We start from the raw sequence: 18,208 nt of genomic DNA, 5'->3' as shown, positions 1-18,208 counted from the left end.
TTCAAAAAATAGTAATAGAGCTCTAATCACCATTCATTGCCTTTAGTGTAAAATAGAAAAGGGCTTGAGACATTCCATTTAGCATTTTACTTTTCACTGGCAACCTGAAGGCACTCAGACATTTGGCACATTCTCATTCAGCTCACCCTCCCCCTGGAAAAGCCAGTCTATCAAGTTTGGGGGCAGGGTGTGGGAGGTATTAGGGAGAAGCCAGGTGAAAAGGGCCTGAATTGTGGTCCAGTCCAGACATGTGCAATGATCATTTGTGTTTCTGTATTTCTCCTCCAGGGTTTGAATTTTTTGAAACAAGTGCCAAGGACAACATAAATGTCAAGCAGACATTTGAGCGCCTCGTGGATATCATCTGTGACAAAATGTCAGAGAGCTTGGAGACAGATCCTGCCATTGCTGCCGGAAAACAGAATACAAGACTCAAAGAATCTCCACCACCACAGCAGCCCAACTGTGGCTGTTAATGGAGCTGCTGGCCAAGGCAGCCCTAGTGCGTTCTATTGCCAAAAAGAAAAAAGAGCATCCATAAATGGTCTATTAGCCTTTATTTATACTGTCCATTAATTTATTTGAGGGAAGTCTTTGATGTCAATGGGTGATATGTGCATACAGCTCTTTGGAAATTTCCTGTGTCAATATATGGCAAATATATGTGATCTTAAATTTGTAAGGATTATCCATTTATCAACCTCTGATATCTGCATGTGAATAGTTGTTTGTTAGTCTTCTGAGTTTTTACTTTTTTTTTAAGATTATGCTAAATTCATCTGGTGCCATGACCTCAAACTATAATTTTACTGCTACTTCTGATTGCTTCATCAAATTCAAATTATGCTGCTTGTAATCACTCTGTGGGGCAATGATAGGGTTATCCTTGGTGGAGGTTGGGAAGGGAGAGTAGAAAAGAAGGCAACAAAGCTTCTGTGTTGTGTTTGCTTTCCTCTTGACTTAAAATCAATTCTGAAATATTACTGGTAATTAAGGAGACAGTCATTGGGCCTGGTTAGCTTACATATTAAGTCATGAGTTCATTTTTCACTGGTATTAAAACTAAAGGGAATATTGATTCTAAAGAAATACAAATATTATTTCCATAACCCTCAGGTGTTGTATGAGGTTCGATGGTTAACTTGGCAGAAAATTGGATTTAAGTATATGTTTGTTTCTTGCTGTTGTTAAAACAACAATTACTATTACAACAACAAAACAAAACATTCCACCTTTGCTTAAAATGTGGCTAAACCATGGCAACTGTTTCTGCTGATTTTATGCATTAATCTGAATGTTTGGGTCACTGGGTAAATGGAGGCATGATTATGGAATTCCATAGCTCTGCAGAAAGCATTTTAACTGAGACAAAGTGAATTGGTGAGACCTCCAATGGGTTAAACAAAATTGTTCTCTATCCTCTCACCTCCCATCTCCCCTCAACCCAATCTGGGAACAAACCCCTTCACCTAGGCCTGAGTCACTCAGTCAGCATTCAGGTCAAGCTGTTCTGATTGTAGGATCAGTGGAGAGCTTGAGGGCACAAGGATTAAGGAAAGAGTTTTGTCTTTTGATTTTGAGAGCAAAAAACTTTGCTGTCCCTTCTTTTGGAGTGTTTTTGTGGTTGTCTCAGAAGTCTTTTTGCTTGAGGAGGACACCTTTAGGAGGTTTCTGAAACCAATCTGGGCCATCCCTTCAAGATTATTTAGGTGATGCAAACATGGATTCCAAAAGGTGAAAACAGTGCATCCCTCTGCCTTCAAGGCCTGGATGTGTGGAATACTGGCACCCCACTTTACCTCCACCCTCCTATCATGTGGCTTCCCAAACAAAAAATGTATTAATTAAAAACCTCAAAGACACTATCTGGAGCTCCGTTTTGTGCAGTCATTGTTTCACAAATATTTTGAAGTCCTGTAGGAGAGGAGCCAAATGCCTAGATTCCTACTCCCACTTACCCCAGATTTTTGGAAGACATAGATGTTGATGCCCTACTATACACTGTGTTAAATATAGTAATTCCATATCTCATTGTGCTCACTTATTGACAGCTGGAATCTGCAAGGGATATAGTAAGGGAGGAGCCTTATTAAGGATTTGGAAGATAGTTCTATTAGGGAAGCTTGCATTTTGTTCAGTTTTGCCACCTTAGAAGGTGATTATTAACCTAGGATATGTGGGATTGTTTGCAGAGTGAAAGGATTCTTTGCTTTTTCTTTGGAATTACATGCAGCTTATGAATTTCAAAACCAGAGTCCCTTCCTCTGACATAGTTTCTAGTGTGTGTGTGTTGGGGGGGTGGGCTTGGACTTGGGGGGGATTGGGAAGGGGACCTAGAAAAGTCATGGATAGAAGAAAAACTGGCCACAGTTTTGTTTGTTTTCTGAAAGGGCTCAGAAAACATAAAATACTCACATCATATAGAATTGGGTCTTATAAGTCAGTTGAAAATCAGAGGCTATGGATGAATCACCAGAGTGGAAATTTAGAATTTCTTTTTTACTTCATTAATTGTTGGATTGGCAGTTTAGTTTACCCCTAATTGAAGGCAATTTCTCCATTTGACAACCTGCAAGGTATTCCTGGACCATGGAGGAACATTTGCTTTTCACCAGTTTTATATAGCAATGATTGGTTTTGAACCCTTCAAAAATCAAGGTGAAGAGAAAGCTCGTTTGGGAATCCAACAGTTAGCTTTGCAATTGCATGACCAGGTTTCTCAACATCAGAATCAGAATACTTCTTAACACCTGCAGCTGTGTGTGACTTGCTAGATATTGCTGGACAATTGAAAAATAAATAGTTCCTGGCCTTGAATTACTTTTGCAAACTATGAAATAACAAAAATGAGACATGATCTTTTTTTAAGCCCTTAAATATAAAAGAATTAGAGACAAGGGGTGGCTAGGTGGTACAGTGAGTAGAGTGCTGGCCCTGGAGTCAGGAGGGCCTGAGTTCGGGTCCGGCCTCAGGCACTTAACACACCACACAAACCAAAAACCTAGCCGTGTGACCTTGGGCAAGTTACTTAAACCCAATTGCCCTCCAAAAAGCAAAAAAAAGAAAAAAAAAGAATTAGAGAGCATTTTAGATAAACATTTTGGAGGGGCCGTTTTATCTTCATTAAAATGGAAGAGTAAAGGGCACAGCATCAGAGGTATAGTAGACACATTATAAATGTTTGCTGAGTGCCTGATATTACAAAGGAAAGTGGTTCAGTTTTCCCACCTTGGATGTCCCCTTCCCTGCAAATAAAATGCCAAATGTCAATGGAAACAGATTCACTCTTGGAGCAGATAGTCAAGAGTGAGATGCCCTGGGTCTATACCATGCCAAACATGTGTGTGAGTATAGAAGTTTGGGGTAGCCACAGTCTGTCTCTTTACAAAGGGGCATTTGACCTTACTACTACAGATGCAACTACTACTACCCACTTTTTTTTTAAGCAATTGGGGTTAAGTAACTTGCTCAAGGTTACACAACCAGGTGTTTCTGGGTGGGTGCTAAGTGTCTGAGCGCAGATTCGATTCCCAGGTCATCCCGGCACTGGGGCCAGTTCCCTTACTTGCTGTGCTACCTGGCCGCCCCTACTACCCACTTTCATTCAACTGTGAACTTCCTTTCAAACCCTGATGGATTCTGAGCTGCTCTTTCTCACCTTCAGTTATGCAGCTCAAATCCCAGGGTAGATTCAGTTTTCTATAGTTGAATGGAAAATGTCAAGGGCTGATTGGCACCCCCTTGAAATGGGGGGGGTTCCATGTGACAGCTGCAGAACATGTGAGAAATGCTGGGTATGGTTGATTGTATTTTTTTTCCTTTTATTCCTGTCCTTATCCAGAGGTCCTGGCTTTAAAACCAAACAACACATGGAGAAACTGGCTTGAAATGAATTGAGTGAGTTTCTATAAGCAGTGTCCTACATTTATGTAATGTATGGTTTTCTATCCCCATGGTTTTGTAACTAGTTCTCTCCTTTTTACCCCAGAGAGTGTTAACTGCCCACTTAACTGGACTTGTTTGGGGAGAGACCTTGGTATATGGTCCTTAGCTGCCAGAAACTTAGGTGACTTTAGCTAGCCAACTGTGGGACAGTCATATCTCAGAGGCTCTTAAGGATAATCACTTGGGAGGTATAGTATAGTTGGGGGCTGTGGACAGAGCTACTGCTCAACCTCAGGTCACATCCCTTCCTGTCTTGTCCTGATGTTAGCATGTCATAACAGTCCTCATGTTGGAGAACAGAAGACCTAAGTCCAAATCTTGCCTCTTGAAATGTACTAATTAAATGACCCAGTAAATCACTTAACGCCTCAGCATCCTAGGCAACTCTCTCAAACTGTCAGTTACAGAGAAGGTGCCAGTATGCACCGAAAGAGGCAGTTTTCTTACCTGGGAAATCCCTTTACCAATGAAATCATTCATCTAGTCCCTATGCCTATGTAAATGCATTACACAGATACTTACCTCAAACCTCAATTGAGAAAGAGAATAAAGATAAGAACACGTATGCAAAATAATCCAAATTTTAATTGGAAAAGACTCTACACTCCTCAGAAAAAGTATTCTGTTGCACTGTTGGTAGAGGTATTTTTTAAACCTCTTCTTCCCCTCTTCACCTGTCCCTACCCCAAAGTAAAATAAAATAAAATAGATATGACACAAATATGAGAGAGCAATGCTGCCAAATAACAATATTTTTTTTAAAGAATGCTATCCCTGCTGTTATGTACTTCAATCCTGGCTTTCATTCTCTAGTCTTCACCACTGAAATGAGTCAGACTACATTTCACAAGTAACTCTCCCCAATTCTCCCCAAAAGAAAGACAAACAGAGACAGACTGAGAGCTAAAGACAGACAGACAAAGCTCAAGTATTTCAGAAATACATTTCCTAAAACTTGGCTACCAATCTAGTGAATAGGCAGAATTGGATGTCTACTACCTAATTACCTAATCAAATAACCACGTGTATAGAGGTATCAGCACTGCTGTGTTCAAGCTTGAAGGGGCCTGAAGGTACATGAGATATTTTCTTCAAGTAAGTTTTAAGAAAATAGTGAAGCTTCTCTGCTGTAGACATTAAACAAAATTTGTCTTGAGCCAGCTCAGCTGATAGCTCCCTAGTCTACCCAACAGACTCATGTTGCTGCCACTGCCCTTTCTCTGAACAACCTCTACTTCCCTCATGGATTTTTAAGGAGTTTTCAAAAAACTGGCCCACTTCCTATGAATTTCTTTCTGCTGCATTATCATTAGATATATGTATCAGTGATGAGGTTTTTATTTTTAGAGAAAACTGAGTGTGCCTTCATTTGTGAACAAATGATAACATTAACATGTGGAAAATGTGGAATGCAGCATCTGTAAAATTACCACCTAACTACATGGGAGACCAATAATTTGAATACACCAATATATATTTTTATGCTTTAACTTTATGGAGATAATTTGTAGACCTTTTAGTCAAAGTATTACATTGCCTTTTACTTGGTGTGTGTGTGTGTGTGTGTGTTTGCGTGCTTGAGTATGGTGTATACAAGTGTGTTGTGGGGGTACCTATTTAAATCTCTGGAACTTGTTACATAACTTTGTAAATGGAGTACATTTCTCATGTTCATTCCACTCACCCAACTTGGACACCATGCTTCAAGTTGAACTTTCATAAAGTGGCATCTCCGGGAGACAATCATCAATAAACCCTGGCTCATTACCTAGTGCTTTCCCCCAGGGCAGGTGTCTTAGTGCATGATCATAATATAGTATGTAGTCATTGGATGCTAAACATGAATGTTGCAACATGACCTTAATCAAGCCAGCAGCATTCATGTGACTCTATAGTACCCATTTATTAGAAAGATTTCAGCCCTAACCAAGGTAGCAACTGCATGCGTAGAACCGTGATACACGTAGCATTTTTAAGTCATTGTAAAAGTCTTCATAGACCCAAAAATCCCTTTGTGTGTGTGCATGTTGATATTTCTAGATCTGAAAGGTCTTTCCCTGTGTGAATAACTATTGATTGCAGCTCTGCTCCAGTTAGAGTGTAGAATATAATACTGTTTGAACAGCCAGATATTGAAAGCCTTTTCAATCAGCCATCAGAAAGATCAAGTTTTTGTTCTGCTCTGCCTACCCAGAGGCAACACCTGCACCTTATTTAGTTTAAAGATAAAGCAGTGTGGAGTTTGTGGTGAGCGCAGGCTTTTGGTATTGGTTCCAGCATTGAGACTGATTTTGATTTCAGGGAAACTTTTGAGTAGCAGAGTCTAATTCATGGCCCAGGATTGGACCAGGGCATCGAAGAGGGGAGGAAGCAGAAGGCTCTAACACTCCATACTAGCCACCCCAGGCTTCAGGACCTCCCCCCACCCCAGGAGAAAATTTCTGCTTTTCTGCCTGGTGGGCTCATCTAACCCTGCCCACCCCACTTATTCTGTTCTTTTCATGGTTAAGTGATAGTCCTCCCTGGCAAACTTTGAAAGAAATTTTGGGTTTTGGTTTTTGTTTTATAAAGCAATTGGGGTTAAGTAACTTGTCCAAGGTTACACAGCCAGTTTTTGTTGTGTGAGTGTTAAGTATCTGAGGCCGGAACCGATCCCAGGTCCTCCGGACTTGGGAGCCGCCCCAAAAGAAATGTTTTAAGGGAGAATCAAAAGACTTGTTCCTCAAATAAAAAAAAAATTAAAGATTTCCTCTAAAACCACCTTCCTCCCTACACAGGGCGTCGAAGTGAAAAAGAGAGCATTAAGCCAAGCAGATGAATGTCGTTCATCCTTGTTGCTGGCCTAATTCTAATGGGGAAGGGAGGGCAGCTTTTGCTGCAGTGTTAAACTGCAAAGAACAGTCAGTTTTTTCATTTAACTGAGGTGCTGTGTGGGATAGAACTCTTGTCTAAGTAAGGAACCCTGATATGGGTCTGCAGCAATGCTTCTCAATTCTGGGTTGATTTGATGTGATCATACATAGTGTTCACATGTGTATGACCAACTCCCACTAAGCACAGAAGGTGGAAGAAAGACAAGAAATGCCAATAACATTCTGGAGAAGGCGAGGAGATTTTTTTCTGGCTCTCCAATTTATGTTTTAAGAGATGAACATTTTTTTCAGGGCACAAAGCTCAAATTACATTTACATCTTATTAGCACCTATTCATTTCCAGAAAACATGTAAATTTATTGCTAAGATTGATTTGAGGGATTATCTGTGCATTTAATCGAATCTCTGCAATTCTTACTTTCCATTATTGTTGATAATTCAGAGATAGTTGTAGTCTTCCTCCCTGGACTTCTTAATTCCTGATTTTTTGTCAAGCTGGGATCCTCTTGGGTCAAGTCCACAGGCCCTAGGAGTGCTGCTCTTAGAGACAGCATGAGCAGATGGTCTATGGTTTGCACACAGATACCTGGCATTTCAGAGGAGAGAATGTGTCCTAAGGTTGTCTAGCAGTTTCATGTCATGAAAACAAAATCTGGTAATCATTGCCGTTTCACTGAATGGTTTGCCACAGGTAGTCCCCCTGTCCCCATGAATGAATGTGGAATGAAAATCGTTCATTCTGTAATTCCCGTTAATATATTGTTGTCAGATGTGATGTGCTACTTTTTGGATTGTCAGAATGTGCAACTATTTAATGGTGTTTGTGGAACTGAAGTGTCTTAAATGTTGCATGAACTATGTTATAAGAATAAATTTGTTTTCTATTTTTCAACACCTCTAAATTGAGGGTTCATGGGCCAATAAGTGCAATATTTAATGACTTACTCAGTGTATATAAACTAGTGTGAAAGGATGAATTCTGATGAATGCATGGGATGTGATTGCTGGTGCATGACTGATTCAAAAGATTTATTGTAGTTGTATATGTCTAGTGATGTGTTTTATACAGAAAATACTTTTATTGGTGTTGCGTGAGACTCTTCCATGCCTACCCTCAACTATTTTTCCTATAGAAGGCAAAACTTTCCCAGGTGCACATCAGTTTTATTTTTTACATTAGTAGATGTTCTTTTCCAAACAGAATGACAGTAGAATGCTGTTTTTGTTGAGTAGGTTTTTTTTTAGGGGGGAGAGCAGGAGAGGGGAGTAATTGTGAAGGTATTTTTCCCCAAGTCCAAAGTTGTCCTTTAGTTTCTGCTTAGATGATTCCAATTATTGACAAATACTAAATCCAGTGACCCAGGAAAAATTAAATAGTGCTCTTCAGGGAGGGAGAAACTTAGTCTCTGAATGACTGATGATGTAGTTTGTCTATTAGGAACTTTCCTGTTATAATTATTGGATAATATGTTAGGTTTCCCCCCCCCCCACCTTACATAAACCCTAGGAACCTTGGACAGAGCATTTTCTTAGATGGTATAATCATTATCAATTCTTCATTGTCCATACTAATGAAAATTGAAACTCAGAGCGTCTTTAAATCATTTTGGAAGGTAGTCAATAACTGCTGTCCCTATTCAAACATTCACCTTCTCTTCTCCATATCTTAGCTAACTTTTTAGATTTTGACCTGGAGTTTCATTAAAGAGCAGAAAAGTTCACCCTGTTTGCACATAATTCACTTACAGAATAACAAATTGTAATTTAGTTACCTGGAGTACAGATTCAAAGTAAACTAACCACCTTAAACTCTTATTTCTCCTATGTTATTTCAGTCCTAAGAAATAAATAAGTCACTAGAGCCTTGTGCAATACTTCTTTCTATTAGTCAACATAGTAAGGCCCATTAAAGGCAGTTTGGTGTAATGTGTAGAGTAGCCTCAGGGTCAGGTGAGTTCAAGTCCTACATTCAGATACACACTAACTGGGTGGCCCTGGGGAAGTCACTACCTCTTGGTGGCCTAGTAAACTTTCTAAGACTATAAATTGCAGATGAATGACTGTTCTGTATCCGTGGAGTGAGTTTCCACACTTATGAGTTTCTCACATTTATAAAATTGCAGATCTAGACCCCCCAAAATGATATCTTAAACATTTCAAAGCAACAGCAAATTTTCTGTGCTTCACTAAAACTATTGCAGGATAAGTTGTTTCTCTCTTGATCCATAGGCATCTCTAAACAATTACACCTTGTGTTTTCCCTGACATGTCATAAAATGGGAATCTAAAGACACCAAATTGCATTAAACCTTTGCCATTCCCAAGGGCTACCCAAACAGATGTGAAATGGTTCCCTGTATTCTATGCCTAGTCTTCAAATTCACTGAATAAAATAGATGTATACAAAACAAGAGTTAATAGGAAACTCCCCCATACCCGCCCCCCCCCAAAAAAGGTAGAGAATCTTAGGAACAGACAAGGTATTATTTTAAAAATGCAGACAAGGAACTTAATAGGCTACATGAATTTATTCAACACCTACTACTTGTGCAGTGCAGTATTTGTGGGGAGAAACAAATTATGGAATGTGGTCTGGGACATTAAAAGTTGGAAAGTTGAGAATTATGGTTATATGACACTTACCACCCAATATGAGAGAGGAGCTAGGATAGACCATGAGTGCTGTAGTCAGTGGGGAGTCCATTAGGAAGAGAATAGTCAGGGAAGGCTTCATGCAGACAACAGGATGATCCAAGCTTTGAATGAGTGGAGGTAGCTAGGGAGATAGAAGGGAGATGTGTTTTATGTAGCATAAGTGAGAAAAGTCTTACAGTCATAGCAGAAGCGATCCAGTTGACCTTCTAAAGAATTCCTGAATTATCTATCCAGTTTAACTTTCTCAGTTGACCCAGTGACTTCAATAAGAAGGAAATCTTGCCATTCTAGTCTACAAGATAGGCCCAGTGTCTGGCAGAAAATGGGGATTGCTTTCAAACGAGTCTTTAAGCATGAACACAGATGACTTTCCTCTCTTGCTAGTGTAATTATCTAAGACATCCAAGGTAATATCACCTAGACAAACAGAATATGGTATCCATTATTTGACTGTAACGCTGTATGACTATGAAATGGGGAAATGGGGTAGGCTAAGACCAAATGGCTCCTTTGACAACACTTTCAGCTTCTTGTCAAAAATGGATTTTTCTGAATTGTTTTTAGGAAAATATTACACTACTCACTTCTAATACATGTGTGGTAGTTGTGATCCAACTCTTACTACTGCCATATAGTGATTGTGATTTTAAATTGTGAGTTTAAACACACTGCCGAGTAGCAAGTATTATGGCTCTTCTTATGTCCACAGGAGTTCTTGTCTGGATGTAAATCAATGAGATTTCTTCACATGTGGAATTTTAATTCTTTGTTGAAATTAGTTCTGTAAAAACTGTGTGTGCTACATTGAGTATTCAGTCTGTTTGTGAATTCTGTAGAACAAAATGCCTTTTGTTCATTGGATTTATTTTATTTTTGGGAGATGACAATAAATATTCAAGAGACTATATTCCTGAACTTTCTAGTCTTGGTCAATTGCTTTTTTTTTCTGCATGCGGCCATTTTTATAGGCTTCAGTCCCAGTAAGAAAATGGTGATTCTGTCATCATTTTCCTGCAGCCCTATACATACCATTAAAGCTCAAAGATGTAAAAACAAAGTAATTTTTTAGATGAGGAACATAGGGAAAAATGGAAAAGGGGGAGTAGGCAGAATGGCAAATCCCACCATTATCTTGACATAACATCTCATAACAGCAACTTTGCATGGCCAATTCACTCTGCTCAGACAGCCCCATATTTCAGAGCTACCAAGTCCCCAGCTGATAAAAGCATCAAGTCAGGGCTGCCATTGTGAAACTGTGTCTATATAGGGCCATTGGAAGTCAAAGATTGGTTCTGATGCTTCATCTTGACCCTCATTTAAAGAGTAACGTTCCCAACTATCTCTTCTCCTTCCATGATCAGCCTTACGTACTCATGCATGCATGTGCACACACTTACACAAACAGCATTAGGTAAAAGTTCTCATATAGGGGACTTTGTCTGAGATGACACACTGGCTGATTCTCTGATAAGTAGATGGACAGGCTCTTAGGTCAATGCTTTGTTGAGCACTACCCAAAAAGCTCCTAGAATGATGAGACCAAGTCAGAAGAGACATGCCTCTGACACAAAGAATACATATTCAAGAGGTAGTCCAGTCCTTTTATTTTGCAGATGAGAACACTGAGTTTTGGAAAAGTGAAATGACTTGCCCAGAGTTACATGGTAAGAGCCAAAGCTGAGATTTGAACCCAGATCCTCTGACTAAAGACCCAGCGATCTTTCCATTGTACCTTCTAGCTGCAAGTTGCTTAGCCTCTTAAAGCCTCAGTTTCCTTATCTGTAAAACATGGAAAATAATACCTGTAGTTTCCTACCTTGTAGAGTTGACATGTAAAACACTCTGTAAACCTTAAATGCATATTTTCATTTTGCCCCCAGCTCAGATTGTCCCTCTGACCTCCAAGCACTTCATCTGAGAGCCATCTAGGGACCCCCTGCTAAAAATTACTCTAGTGGTATTAAAAGACCTCCATAAATGTTGATTGAATTAAACTACAGGACCCATGTCAATAGCCTGCCAACAGACTTGGTTTCAGAGTTCACCAATCAAGTCATGTGCAACCAGCTAGGGCAGTTAACATGGTAGCTACCATGCTAGGCCTGGAGTCAGGAATACCTCAGACTTCCTAGCTGTATGAACCTGGGCAAGTCACCTAACCTCTGTCTACCTCAGTGTTCTCAACTATAAAATGGGGATAATATTGGCTCCTACTTCCCAGAGTTGTTGTGAGGATCAAATGACATAATATTTGCAAAGTAATTAACACGTCCCTGGTACAAAGCTATATAAATGTTTATTCTCCTCTTCCTTTCCTATGAAAGGAAGCAAAAGCCATGAGAAAAAAAAAACACTTAAACCACTTTGAATCGAGTGGGGAGGAGGATGGTAGAATCATTCGGACTGTTGATGGTTAAAATTAATGTATTGGTTTAATCCTAAAGACTATGAAATTGGCTCCTTTGACTATTTCTTTTATTTGCACTTTCCATTGATTTGGTGTCTATCATGAAGAGTGCATTGCTCCTTGTATTGTAGAACTTGAATTCCCTTCTCTGAATGACTTAGTATGGGACTCATTAATAGTTGACAGTTGCCTATAGTTAAGAGTAGTTCACACTCTCATGTATCTGCAGTTGAGTGAAAAAGTGATGTCACCCAATGCCCAAATCCAGAGATGTAATAAAGGTGGAGTAATTGGAAGTCTGTCTCAGGAATCACCATCCGGAGAAGTATGCCCCCTTCTCCCCACCTCCCATTTCCTGCTGTTCCATCAGCCTCTAAAAGGCTGAACACAAAAGACTCTTTGGGATATGGAAAACCCCCTCCCAACACAACTGTACCTGTAAGTGGACTGTCCTCTGCCCTGCTACCCTCCTCCCCCATTCCCATTTCTGTTTTTGTTCTGAGTGAAAATATCAGTCCAAATCTAATCGATATAGACAAACAGCACAAATATGAAAACCCAGTAAAGTTTTGTGTTTCATTTTTCATGAATACTTTGAGAGTTAATTATTTCAATACCATGGTTATTCCCTCTTTGAGGACACATTGCAACTAATATAATATATACCTTAGTAGATGATCCCCAGAGGTTGCTATGTTTCTCTCCCCTCCAAAGTAGCACCTACTAGTGATAAACCACTCTGAAATTAGGTAGGGCAGTTTCCTGATCATCAAATGACACAGAGTCAAATGGTAAACCCATACCTGGAGTGTTGTCTAACTTGATAGAACCTCTAAGTGTTCTTTGAGAAACAAGTTCCTCTCCTGAACATGGCCTCGGAATAAATTACTTTAATGTGGTGTTCCACTTTGAATTAGTCTCCAAATATTGCTTCCTGAAAACTTCATTAAAAATTAAATGGCTTAAGAAATTTATTTTCCCTTGAAATCTTGACCTAAATCCCACATTGAATGAATGACATTCCTAGATCTGAGATGAGTGGAACAGAAAATAGAAATGAAAGGAGAGGCCAGCACCAAGAGCTTGGAGATGGTTGGAGATGGGCCTGGCATACCTTAGGGCTCTCTTTCTTAGAGAATTCTCTGCCTTGGCATAAGGTTTCCAGGTGTGTGTCTCATCAAAACTCCCCAGAAGTGTTTATCTGACAGCCTGACTCTCAGGAAGCAGATGAAAGAACCAAAAAGGAAAAGAAAAACAGATTTCTATAATTGTGCAACAGACACTCATAAAGATTACTGAGAATTCCTAGGAAGTTTTAGCACCTTGTATAGAAGGCGATTGAAAAAGGCATGTCAATGATTTCTATGGTCCAATTTTTCTGAAGCCAGAGTTCTGAAGGTTCCGTTATCCTATGGATATCCATTGGCAGAATGACTTGTTCATTCTCTCAATGTTCCCAGACTAATAGTGCTGTTTTATGGGAAAATCTATGTCTATCTAAATTTAATTTTAATGCATCCACTAGAATAAAGTTGTGGCTCAGTAACATAATGAAAATTTATTTCTTAAATTGAAGGACTACTTACAGTTTAACTTTTTGACAAATCTGGAATTTTCACACCTCCAATTTTGCTCTCTCCGGTAGTTTGCTATACAAGTTAAACATGTTTTTAAATTTTTTTTTAAATTTTAATAGTATCTTATTTTTCCCAATTATATGTAAAGACAATTTTAGCATTCATTTTTACACAATTTTGAATTCCAAAATTTTTTCCCTCCCTCCCTTCCTCTCTTCCTAAAATGGTAAGCAATTTGATATAGGTTATATATGTGCAATTATGTAAAACACATTTCTCTATAAGTCACAGTTGTGAAAAAAGAAACAGACCAAAAGGAAAAAAAACACACACACAAAAAGGTGAAAATAGTAGTCAGGCATGTTTTTATGGGGATTTTACCTCCTTAACTTGGTCTCTTTTAGACCCCTTTGAAACCTGTCAGAAAGGCAAGGCAGTGCAGCTGAGTCACAAGACCCAAATTCGAATTATAGCTATGCCATTTATTATCTTATGACAGGGAACTTAAGCACGACACTTCTTGGGGCCTTGATTTCCTAATCTAAAGAATGGGAAGAAGGGAGTTGTATAAGACAGACCCTTGTAGCTCTAGGTCTATGTCCCCAAAGTCAAGTTTTAGAAGGGCTGATGTACATGAGCTGAATGTGGGAATCCCTATGCTCCAGGCCCATACTCTCATGACTTTATTTACAACACTCAGGAATTGCTTCCTGCCCTAACTTTTTTACTAGCTTTGGAGCAGAGCTTCTAGTAAATCCTATTGGTGAAATCAGCTATAAGAGCATCCTTTTGAGGAATGATGTGGTAAGAGTTGTTTGAAATTGATTATTGATATTTTTCCTTACCATTTTCTGGTTCTGTATAGAAGGGGGGATGGTTAGCAGTAGGGCAGAGGTTCAGGGGGTCAACTTCCCAAGACAGGTGACAACAAAAGACATAAATGCAACTTCAGTTTTAATAAAAGAAAAAGTAGATAAATTTTAAGTGTGTCTGATAAGCCCCTCTCAAGGACACTGGCTCACATTGGGGTATTATACTGCTGAAACGGTTCTCATCAAACTAAGAAAACAGTTTCCAAGGAGAAGGGAAGAAGGCAGGCATGCTTCTGAAAGTCTGGAAGCTGCTTCTTCATAATTTTGGGTGTGAGATGCCAAGCATGATGCTTTTTCAGTGGTCAAAATAACCTCCAAGTCACTACCAATTAATATATTCACTGACATTCTCCCTTTTGCCTCTGCTCCTAGGCCATAAAAGTTAAACGTGACAAATCATACACTATGTATCAAACTTAGCTGAAAAGGACATTCATTGCATGTTCTAAAAGAGAATGTTAGGATATTTTAATGCGGAGACAGGAAGTTGTTACTAACCAAAGATTCAGGAGGAAAAAAGGTTCTCCTCATAAGAACACCTACTGGCACATTAGCAGCGGGAGGGCTGTCAGTTCTGAGTGGTGGGTACTTTTGTTTTCTTTGAAAGGCCAAGAGCCTATAAGCAGGAACTCAAAAATTGATGCCACTGTGAGTTTACAAAGCTAATTAAAATCCCTGGGGCTGTGAGTTCTAAACCTGGAACAGTAAGTCAAAAGACTTTTTAATATTTCTGTACTTTCTGCTGGGTTGAAAAGGACTTTGAGGGCAGAAGCAAGATGGCGGAGTAGAAACAGGACCTCCATGCGGCTCTGGCTCCCACCACCTCCAATTCATGTAAAAGGGGACTCTGAACAAACTTTGGAGCTACAAAACCCACAAAATGACACGGAGAAGCTAACCTTCCACTGAGAACAGCCTGGCAGGCCTGCAGGAATCAGCCAGCAGTGCCCTGGGAGCTGAGCCCAGCCCCACACCAAGGTTTTAGGCCCAGGGCAGGTCTGACCAAACACCAGCTGGAGGGACTCTGGACCACCAGCAGCTGTGGCGATCCAGAATTATCAACATATGGATGCTAAGGACAAAGTGAGAGGTCAGTGCACTGTGGACTTTGGGACCGAGCAGTTAGGTAAAAGAAGCCGCTGAAGGCTGCCGCAGCCACTGCCACATGGAAGCTTCAGCTCCAGGCATGCAGAGTGTAGGGAGACCAAGCAACCAGTCTGAGGGGTAATCGCTCTTGCTTTAACCTGCTTCAATCTGGATTACAGTCTAGGGTGGAGGTCCTGGGGTATGTGACCAGCTTGCCAGAGCATGTGGAGGCTTCAGAGAGAGCACCCAAATAATACCTCAGGCAGCTGAGAAAACCCCAGAATTTGGAACAATCTGGTGGCAGAGTCCTACTGTGGCAAAAAGCCCAGGGGTCAAGTGAGTGAGTGGCAACATGATAAGGCAAAGGAAGTAAAGCAAGGAGATCAATCCAACATTAGACTCCTATTTGGGGACATAAAGGAGCAAAGCATGGAACAAGAGGAAAACAGTGAAGTCAGAACTCCTGCAACAAAAGCTTCAAAGATAAATACAAGCTGGTTATAGGCCATAGAGGACCTTAAGAAGCAGATAAGAGAAGTGGAGAAAAAATTGGGAAGAGAAATGAGAATGATGCAAGAAAATTACGAAATGAGAGTCAATAGCCTGACTGAGGAAAATAACACCTAAAAAACAGACTAACTCAAATGGCAAAAGAGGTTCAAAAAGGCAATGAGGAGAAGAATGCCTTAAAAAGCTAAATTTGCCAGATGGAAAAAGAATCTCAAAATCTCACTGAGGAGAATCATTCTTTCAGAGTTAAATTGGAGCAAATGGAAGCTAATGACTTTATGAGAAATCAAGATGCTGTTAAACAGATCCAAACAAATGAAAGAATAGAAGGCAATGTGAAATATCTCATTGGAAAAACCACTGACCTGGAAAATAGATCCAGGAGAGAGAATTTAAAAATTATTGGACTACCTGAAAGCCATGATCAAAGAAAGAACCTAGAAATCATCCTCCAAGAAATTCTCAAGGAAAACTGCCCTGATGTTTTAGAACCAGAGGGCAAAATGGAGATTGAAAGAATCCACTGATCACCTCCTGAAAAAGATCCCTAAAAGAAATATCCTAGGAATATTATAGCCAGGTTTTGAAATTCCCAGATCAAGGAGGGAATATTACAAGCAGCCAGGAAGAAACAATTTGAATATTGTGGAAACACAATCAGGATAACTCAGGATCTGGCAGCTTCTACACTGAGGGATCAAAGGGGTTGGAATGTGATACTCCAGAGGTCAAAGGATCTGGGATTAAAACCAAGAATCACCTACCTGGCAAAACTGAGTATCATGTTTCAGGGGAAAATATGGTCATTCAGTGGAATAGAGGACTTTCAAGTATTCTTTTTTTTTTAAAGCAATTGGGGTTAAGTAACTTGCTCAAGGTTACACAGCCAGTTATTTCTGGGTATGGTGGTATCTGAGCCCGGATTTGATCCCAGGTCATCTCAACTCTGGGGCCAGTGCTCTTACTCACTGTGCTACCTGGCTACCCCACTTTCAAGCATTCTTGATGAAAAAACCAGAGTTGAATAGAAAAATTTGACATTCAGATACAAGAAGCAAGAGAAGAATGAGAAGGTAAACAGGGAAAAGAAATCATAAGGAACTTATCAAAGTTGAACTATTAATATTCCTACATGGAAAAATGATAATTGTAACTGATGAAACTTTTCTCAGTATGAAAATAGTTGAAGGGAATAGAAATATATCTATATCTATATATATATGTCTATATCAGAGGGTGTAAGGGTATATGAATACATATGTGAATGTGTGTATGTATGTTTACAGGTATACATAGATAGAGGGCACAGGAATTTAATAGGAAGGGATGATACTCAAAAGGTGAAATCAAGAGGTGAGAAAGGATTATAATGAGAGGAGATGGGGAGAGACAGATTGGGGTAAACTATCTCATGTAGAAGAGGCAAGGGAAAATGGTTACAATGGAGGGGAAGAATAGGAAGGCAAAAGGGAATGGGTCAACCTTATTCTCATTGAATTCGGCTCGGGGAGGGAATGACATACACACTAAATAGGGTATCTCACCCTACAGGAGAGTAGGGGGGAAGGGAATCAAAGGGGGGATGCTGGAAGGGAGGGCAGGCTGGGGGGGAAGGAAGTTGGAAGCACCCACTTTTGAAAAGGGATGGGATCAAAGTAGAGAATAGAACAAGTGGGAGATGGGATAGGAGGGAGGGAAATATAGTCAGTCTTTTACAATATATCTACTATGGTAATGTTTTGCATAGCTAAACATGTACAACCTATACTGAATTGCTTATCTTCCCAGTAAGGGTGGGTGACAAGGGAGGAAGGGAATGAATCTGGAATTCAAAATTTTAATATCAAATGTTTAAAATATATATATATATATACACTATTATTAATACTATTTTACATGTAATTGGGAAATAAGTTATACAGGCACTTAGGCATAGAGATCCACCTGCCCTACTGGAAAAGTAGAAGGGGGTATGGGAGAAGATAAGGGAGAGAGCAGATTGGAGGAGGGGATATCCTGTGGGACTGCTATTTTGGGGCGGTAGGTAGAGGGAAAATGGGGAGAAAATTTGCAACTCAAAATCTGACAGAAATGCATGATATAAATTAGAAGTTAATAAAGCATTTGAAAAATGAAAAAAAAAGAAATGCTATTGGTATGTGTAAAGCAAAGAAAGAAAGAAGGAAGGAAAGAAAGAAAGAAAGAAAGAAAGAAAGAAAGAAAGAAAGAAAGAAAGAAAGAAAGAAAGAAAGAAAGAAAGAAAGAAAGAAAGAAAGAAAG

The 18,208-nt window shown here is 39.6% G+C and overlaps 1 protein-coding gene across 3 annotated transcripts in view; it reads left to right on the top strand.

Annotated features, from left to right (window-relative positions):
• Positions 1 to 10,388, top strand: part of RAB3C (RAB3C, member RAS oncogene family) — a 352,364-nt gene extending 341,976 nt beyond the window's left edge. For all 3 annotated transcript variants that reach the window (XM_069096457.1, XM_069096456.1, XM_069096458.1), the window contains exon 5: positions 289 to 10,388. In XM_069096457.1, the coding sequence (XP_068952558.1) occupies positions 289 to 476 (188 nt within the window). In that variant the 3' untranslated portion in view covers positions 477 to 10,388. The remainder of the gene's footprint in view (positions 1 to 288) is intronic.
• The last annotated feature ends 7,820 nt before the right edge of the window (positions 10,389 to 18,208 follow it).

This window comes from Petaurus breviceps, unplaced genomic scaffold, assembly GCF_028583685.1.
Source record: "Petaurus breviceps papuanus isolate PSGF00001 unplaced genomic scaffold, PetGlider_PUasm1.0 229, whole genome shotgun sequence".
Taxonomy (NCBI): Eukaryota; Metazoa; Chordata; class Mammalia; order Diprotodontia; family Petauridae; genus Petaurus; species Petaurus breviceps.
The sequence above is the reverse complement of the archived record's forward strand: the minus strand, read 5'-3'. Positions and strand labels throughout refer to the sequence as shown.